This window comes from Phaethon lepturus, unplaced genomic scaffold, assembly GCF_000687285.1.
Source record: "Phaethon lepturus isolate BGI_N335 unplaced genomic scaffold, ASM68728v1 scaffold37769, whole genome shotgun sequence".
Lineage (NCBI taxonomy): Eukaryota > Metazoa > Chordata > Aves > Phaethontiformes > Phaethontidae > Phaethon > Phaethon lepturus.
This window is the reverse complement of record NW_010563413.1, coordinates 15610-24323: the sequence shown is the minus strand read 5'-3', so window position 1 is coordinate 24323 and position 8714 is coordinate 15610. Positions and strand designations below refer to the sequence as shown.

General features: G+C 36.4%; 1 protein-coding gene across 1 annotated transcript in view; it reads right to left on the bottom strand.

The window, feature by feature from the left end:
• Positions 1 to 4439: 4439 nt before the first annotated feature.
• The window catches only part of LOC104626614 (lamina-associated polypeptide 2, isoforms beta/gamma-like), a gene marked incomplete at its 5' end in the record, with an annotated part of 13374 nt that continues 9099 nt past the window's right edge, over positions 4440 to 8714 (bottom strand). The window contains 3 exons of the mRNA XM_010294571.1: positions 4440 to 6317; positions 7596 to 7690; positions 7990 to 8079. Of these exons, the coding sequence (XP_010292873.1) occupies positions 6026 to 6317; positions 7596 to 7690; positions 7990 to 8079 (477 nt within the window). The remainder of the gene's footprint in view (positions 6318 to 7595; positions 7691 to 7989; positions 8080 to 8714) is intronic.

Genomic DNA, 8714 nt, shown 5'->3' with positions numbered 1-8714 from the left:
GTTATAATCAGAGTCTGGTAAAACTGGAAGACAAGGCTCTCTTAACAAGAGGTTCACCCTTCTTCACCAGGCTCCCGCCGCAGCGTGGTTTAAGACCAAGCATGGTCGGGAGGTAGGCCAGGGAATGCGCTTGGCTGCAGCCTCTACAGCTGCATTTCACCTTTGGAGGACAAGCTTGCAAGGCATTGTGACATGACCTAAACTACAGCGGCTGCAGACGCTTACAGAAGAATTACTAGTTACTGGTTTGTTAAAAGTAGAACATTATTTAACATAACACTCACGCTGGGCCTTAGCTACCTTAAACTATGCCTTTTCTAATACAGTATGATTTCAACTCATTTTAGTGGATTTATATAGTACAAAACTGGTGCAGCACAGTTCAGCTCTACAGTTACTGAAGAGATAAAAACTCCCAAGTTTTCACCATCTTGCCCATATCCCTTCCAGTATAGTGCTCTGTAACAATATAAGCACAGAAGACAGCTGAGCAGGAGGCACATACTGAATAACCCAGCTACTACTTCTGGGCACGGAGCCATAATGCAGCTGATGGCGCAGGTGTCCTACCACGCTGAAGAAACACGCCTTTGGTCAGCTCAGCAGCTCCAGCTGAACTTCCCCAGAGCACGACCTGCTACACCAACCTTAGGATTTGGCTCGACTTGCTGTATTCAACAACACAGTTAACCCAGGCAGACTGTCACATGCAGGCAAGAATGACACGCGCCTCATAGCACCGTCACAGAAGTCTCGGTTGGCTAAGTCCCTCTTGAGTAAACTAGACTCCAGCTGCTGAGTAGGAAAAGGTCAGCTGAAACTTGGCATTCTTTAAATACTTTCATTTAGCAACCGAGAGCCTGAAGTGCCATTCAATTCATGGGCAGCAATGAAGACAGGCCAGAATTGTTCGTTTTGCCGTTACTTGTTCTGCTCTACTCACTTGCATCTAAACAACTATTGGTAGCAACGTTTTATCTAAAAGCCAAACACCAATACTTGTTTTTAATTAGCTAATAATCTAGTAACTGAGACTTGGGCTCTTATCTTGAAATCACATATAAATTATTACAATTCTCACAGACTTTTCTGATTTTTAAACATATAGAAAACCACTGCTCCTTGCAATCATGAAGGATGAACATGTGACTATTTATTTATATATATCTAATGGCAATTTATATGCACAACTAGTACTAACAGGGTTACAGTCTGAACAATCAGTTTCTTTGGTTTTAGCTGACAATTACCTTCTAACAGCTGTACTATTAACAAGTACTATTGAACAGCAGTCTCTAACATATCCCTGTGCAAATACAGGGATAATATACATTCCTGCTGAATGCCTATCATTTTACACAGAAAATACCTTCAACTTCTCCCAGATGTGAAAAAATAAAATAGCAAAGTCTGTAATTCGAACCATCTAGACTAATCTGATTTCTGACACACAATAGATAGTATTAGGTAGTAATAGATGAAGACTTGAAAGATGTTACCTTCTAGTGCTGACCTCTGTCAGATTCACAGTAAAAAGAGCTATTGTAAATTAAATCCATCTTTTTAATAGTAGCTTTTCAAATTTTGGGAGTTTAGGAAGACATCAGTTTGGCAACTCCAAAGGTTTACTAATTACATCTCTTATTCTGTTATTAATACCCACCACACACCCCCTCCATTCCCCACCCCAAGCAACATGCAATCAAGAAATTGTAGACTAACTCCTGTCTTAAAATAACTTTTCACAGTTCTAACATTTTGGTGAAACCTGTAAGTAAAATCAACCTCTTACAAGGCTGTTCTCCAGGTGACACTGTTTTCAAAAACATAGGATGAGATAGTGAAACAACCATCCACACCTTTGATAACAAGGTTAGCGTAAGCAGCATCTACTCCTGTTGGAAGCATGTATTTTATGTACTCATTCATTGTATCAATGCCAGTTACCAGACTGTGATTCTAGAGAATCAGTAACAGATCAATTCAAGCTCTAAGTAGGTCTCACAGCCCAAAGGAAGCCTTCACACTGCAGCATCTCCTTCAACAGGATCCAAACTAGCCAGGTTGAACAACAGCAGTCACATCCTCTGAACACAGGAAGCAGTGAAACCTCTCCTATTCTTAGTAGTCGCTGCCATAAATGTCCTTGTCTGATAAGCTTCTCTAACATTGCATGATTTTCCTCCATAAAGTTTCACATTTTTTCCATAAATAACAAATAAAGGCAGCAATGCAGATACACTTTTTAACCACAAATTACCAATACTAACAAAGAATAAAGTGAGGTGGGACAGAAAATTTGAGGAATTATGTTTAGCTATCAATACATAAATACTACTTATAAGCGTATATGCCACCTCTCAACTACTTTACAAGTTGAATTAACTTGTAGACTCTATGCTGTATGAACACATGCATGTATGCATACATCTCTTGTAGCTTGCTGTTGCATTGGTGCAAAGCAGCCTGGTATACTCCCTAGGGAAAAAGAAAAGCAAGAGTCATAGCAAAGTTTTAGACAAACATGGGTAGATTTACCAAATATACATTAAAACCTGTATTAAGAGACAATGAAGCGTATACTGAAACACCTGAATTTGTAAACACAAGATTTAAAATTATACATCACAACCCACCCTGTATCTGTTCTGATCAGTCAAATTAAGTTTCTATTTTTTTTAAAAGCTTTTCAGCCCAATATGCAACTTCAGCCATATCAAAGCAAGCCAAATATAATACGCACAAGACACACCACACAATTTTACAAGCTTCATTTGCAAATATACTTTTCTTTTCTGCTGAAGAGCCTCCTTTTAGAGCTCTATTATTTAAAAGCATTCTTTTTGTACTTGGATTTTCTGATTTAACACTGCACAAACTAGTTAACACTTTTTTTAAAAGGTATTTTGCCCACAGAACTATCTGAGAAGGTAATTAGCAGGAACCAAGAATTTTAACAGCATCAAGATTTTTCTAAGTTGTGCCACAAGGAACAAACCAAAACACACATAGATCAAGCCTAGGAGGAACCTTAAAGCATTCTGTAGGGCAGTACTGAGCATACTGCTAGCAAGTAAACTTGGAGAAAATGTTCCTTCACATTGTTCTCTACTTGAACACAAATCAGGGTTTTGAAGCACACACAAAATTTAAGATCATCCTTGAGAGTTAAGATCTTGTCTCAGACATGAGGTAAGCTCGCTCAGGCTTACCATGGATCAGGTACCATAAAATTAAGTCTCAACACTGCAAGTGATATCATTTAGTAATTCACAGCCCAATACCAGCCCCCCGAGACTCGGTTCACATTAGATTAGCACACAATTTAAAGGGAAGGTGCAAGCTCTACAGTAGAAAGCTCCAATTCACATCTGCCATGTTTTCAGTGTGGCATTCTAAGCATGACCAATCATGAGAACAAAATCCACCAAAACAGAGTCATGCTTATCAACTTACACAGGCCTTTTCCCATGCTTTTTGTATCCTTTACCCTAAAAGGCACTTAAGTAATTTTTGCATCTGGAATTTGGATACTAATACCAGCCCATAAAATTGCTCCATTTTGTGATTGTTTCTGAAAGTTTAACCTGTCTCTGTCTGGAAGCCAAAATAAGCTAGTGGAACAAAAGTGAGATTTTTTTGTAACACCACCACAGAGCAGTTCCTATTGCTTCAGCACTTTAATACAAAGACTAGAGTATACTCCAGTGTAACTTACACAGCAGTAGTTAGAAGGCTTTAAGCACATTAAACTAACCAGCTAGCAGCACTCTTACTACATGTATTACTCAAGAATAATCTGAATAGCTTTAGGAATGCTAGTAAACCCGTATTTGAGGCTGGGGGAAGGAAAAAGATTACTCTCTGGACTGTCTCACACCATTAAATGCCTCAAGTATAAGCAGCTCATTCATTTCTTGAAGATACACGGTCTTCCAACTACAGCTCAGGTAGATGTAGGTTACTTGAACAACTTAAAAGTCTTTACCTTCTGTTTCTTTTGGAGATTCTCTAAAACAGTGGAAGAATGATGACATTTAATTGTATTACAGTTCAGTTTGTTTGGGGGTTGTGTTGCGTTGTTCTTTTTTTTTTTTTTAAGTGATGCCAATAGCATACCTGAAATATTTCATAACACATCCTTCCCTTCTAGTTATATGTTTTAACATGAAATAAAGTATAAAGTGGGGCAAAAAATAAAGTGAAAAAGGAAGTTCTGTAAGCATTGAAGAGCAAAGGAAGATTGACTTGCTCCCCCATCCAAATTAAAGGCCTAACACAGGCTAGAGGATTATGGTGCAGAACTAACAGGGCAAGTATGATGAATATTCCTCCCACCCAGTGTTGACAGGAACTGCTCTAGTTTTACTATCAGATTTTTTTTTTTTTAAAACATGGAAGACTGTAGCAGCACAAAATGATACCACTGATCCACCAGGCGTCTTGCTTTCGCTGCTTTTCAGCAATGCATTTATTTTGATAAGGAAAACCCACACACATTAAAATCATTTTTATTTCTCTGCATTTTGACACCAAAAGTGAATGTCTTATGTTACAATTTTCTACGGGATAGACACAAGTTTAGCTATTTGGAATACTCAAAAAAGCAGATTAAAAGGAAAAAAACATTAATCTTAACAGAAAAAAACCTATTGCTTTGCTACAAATTACCATGTCTGTCCCAAAGTTCACAGAAAGTAAAGCTTCCCCATAGCTATAGTCTACACAATAATTGTACCTAGAGTAAAAAGATACCGACTATTAACTAATGTTCTCAGCTTTTTTTAAGTAGCACTTTAAGTAGTATGATTTATTGCGATTTTGTACCAAGCAGTAAGACTGAAAATCTGTATGCTGCAGATTTAAGCACGCCAAAATGTATACATTCACTTTAAAAAATTGCTTATCACTCTCCATTGGTAGTAGTGAAGTCAGCTTCCTGCTCAACTAAGTTACACAACATAGAGTGCTTCAGCATGCTTCCACTGAGAAAAATATTCAACTGCATGAAAGTAGTAAATCTCACCTTAGAAGATGAAAATGTATCAGAAAATGCAGCAATGCCCTCTTCATACAAGAATAAAACTTCATATGGAATTTTCACGCTTTGAGAATACTTCTCTACATAAATGTTTAAAAGATAATCACATAAAGCTGTATTGGAAAGACGTTGCTTTTTTAAAAAAGAAAGAAGACCACTGCTAATGTTGGAATTTAGACTACTTCAGATAACAACCTTGACCCAAAAAAGTATTTTAGTAGCAAATTATGTTGATGCAATTTTTATTTTCCACGCATATTACTAATAAATAAGTTCCTCTAAGACATCTCTTGCCAATTAGATTTGTATTCAGCTCCTACAACACTGTAAGCACTAAAATGAAGGGATACATTTAAATGATGTTACACTTAAACTGAGTTACTAATATACTAAGACTTTTACAGAAATGCAAACAGGTTTACAGTTACATTTACTAAAAAAAGTTACAGTAATCTACAGAAAAGGTGGTTGTTGTACTCCCCCTACATCCTAAGAGATCAAATTCAGTTACACTGTTACTGAAAAAAAAGCACACAACGCACTTCCCTTTATCATCTGTTAACACCCTCCTCCACAACAATCTAGAGACAAAGTACAACTTCTTTTCTGTACAAAGGAAAAGCTTTAAAAGCACAGCTTCACATTTTACTACATTTTTGCCCTTCTCAGCTTCCAAGTTCTTGCAAAAACAAATATACAGTTTCTCAAAAATGAATTTAAAGGATGTCCACATTAAAAAAATAAAGCCTACAAAAAGTTCAAAGATCTAAAAAAATGTTACTCCTATATGGCAAAGTGATCTCCTACTAGTCCAAAGTCCAGAAAGTTACTGATGTCCATTTAATATTATCTTGCTTCATTTGTCCAATTTATCATGTTCCAATCACATTATTTGTAAGAAGTCCTTGAGCCGATGAGAGGGCAGAAGAGTTCTCTACAATTAAAAACAGGAGATCAAATCAGGTGTGCCTTTCAGAAAGATACTCATTTGGCACTCCCCTGAGAGACAATATTCAGATATTTAGAGAAAGGATTTCCTTGATTAGTTTCCATAGACTGATAAACCAAAAACAGGAAGACTGAAACAACAACAAAAAGAAGAATTTTTATCCAGAGAGGAATGGAGCGTTCTTTTTTTGTTGGTGGTTTCTCCAACTTGATGTCAGTTGAGGTACCGTATTTTGGAGCATACTTAGAGAAACTTTCATCCATTCTGAAGTCACTGTGCTCTATAGGCCGGCTAGCAGCTCCTTTAATTGGTCTACGGCAGCTAGCACTATTAATTAAAAAAAAGCATATTTAAAAGAGCGATCTAAGGTATACAGGGAAATTTTAGTATAATTAAAGAACTAAAAATTATTTCTAGTGAATGCAGTACCTGAAATATTTGTCTCAATCTCTAACATGTCTATCATTACTATTTTTAAAGTTAATCATTCAGTGTTCAAACAAAACACCCCTAAAAAAACCCTCAAGCACTCAAATGTCACTTTACATAGGGTGAACCCTATCCACATCATTAATGGATCATAACTGGCAATGAAACTCTAGGAAGTGTCTCTCTCTATTTGCATCTTTAATGTGCAGCCCCACTGGTATTTCTAAACTTGAGACTGTCCCTGGCCATTAAAATATCTACTGATAGCTAAGCCAATACAGAAAGCCAGAAGACAAAGCAGTGAGGGTTAAGAAACCCACATACATTGCCAGATCCTTATATATAAGGAATACACATGTATGATTTTTATTTTTAAAAAGTGGCATAGATTTAACTAGACTGATAGACCTCAAAACAAGAGAGCACAAAGCTGAGTGGTGAGCAGATATGCCACAGCAGTATTAGCGGGTACCATATATTGTCCTTATGGTAAGACTTCATGCAACTGCAATTTAAATTGAAGCTATAATTAACAAGCTGGAAACACAGGAGTTGATTTCACATCTTAACATAGCGAAACTTTTTCTCATATTCTTCAAACAGAACAAAGTTTTGTGAATTGCTTAATTATCTGGAGGGTTGTTTCAATTTTTGTTTAAATACAAAGTTGTAAAGAAAAAATTAATATCCCTTCTTAGATGCCATCCTTATTCATGCTAAGAATAATCTTTGACTACAACAGGACCGCTAAAGGAAAATAGGGCATTTGAAAATTCTTTTTGGCTTTCAAAAAGAAAGCTCAAATCTATGCTGGGAGATCTTTCCTTAATTTAACAGCAGGCCTAAAGCTACCGTACCTAGCCAAAAACTTAAGTATCGTGAACCATTATCAGAAAAGACTTTTCCATTTAACTTCCAGCATCTCAAAGTTCCAGTAATAATTCCTACTATAGCTCTACCCTGTTCTCCCACCCTCAATTTAAATAAAGAGGAGGCTGTTTTGGCTAACAAAACCAGGTATATAGAACAGAAGAGCTAGGTGGTCATCTCAACTGTCAGTGACCCAGAGTGCAAAAACTTTTCCTCAGAAATCTACCAATATAATCAAGAGATACTTCGCCACTTAAATAGGTTTAGAATAACTGAGAAACAAGCCCCCATAAGCCTTAGAAATACCTAATTCCTGTAGGCGTTGATACTTCATAAGGGAACATTTCCTTAAGAATATCCCTTTCTACATTTTGTTCTTCTGTATGAGTTCTCTCCAGCACCTAGGAAACAAAAAAGTTACAGGTCTAACAAACTGCAAAACAAAGAGCACAGCTATCTCAGTGACCATAACCACGTGCAATTTATAAGAATTAATTAGTCACCCAGTGACATTCAAGAAGTTTACTTTTTGGTTTTTAAAAGTTAATTTAACCTTTGTTAGTGGCAGCTGTCTGGTCACCTTTGGTGTCTTAAAGCATTTAGTGTTCTCCTCAGTTTCCTTTAAGATAAAGAATACGTTGTATAAATACAATACACCTGCAGCCAATGATGTAGATGATCAAAAAAGCTTAACCATCACCTCTATCATGGCTGTGTTGAGCAGATCACAGGATTGGTTGTGGGCAACATGGTTAAAAAAGCACTGATGTGGGCAATATGTTTCTTCTTGCTGTAATAAACAATGCCACAGTACAGTAAAATACTAACTGAAAAAAAAACTTACGCAGTTTGAAATAGAAGGTTGTGGGGAAACTTCTATTTGACAACTAAGTCTACATTGCAGTCACATTATAAACAATAAAAAAAGCAAATAAAGCAGCCCATTTCATGAATCTCAGACCCATTGGTAGAATAGGCTTCACAAGTATTAATACAAGTTTATCTACAGTAACTACATGAAGCAATGAACTCCATTTAAATTCAGCCAAGCATTATCTTCTAATGTAAAATTCCAAATATTACAGTACTAGATTAATACAATTACATATATTTGCAAGTGCTTTAGACAGTTCTCCAAGAGATAAATAATTCTGGTGGCTTGAATAGGTTAACAGTAAACGAATTATCTTTCCTGACAACTGACTGGAATCTACTGACGCTTTTTAAAGTCTGAAGTAATCCTACTATTTGATTCCCTAAATTAGGGTACATTGTGGTTCTTCAGACAGGCTGATTTACAAGATCAAAGATAGATAACCCAATTCTGCTGTCTTTGAGCTATTCAAAGGATTTAGAAGGAAAAACATAATCTACATTTTCTACAGAAAAATAGCACAAAGAGAACTAATACACCAAAATATAGTT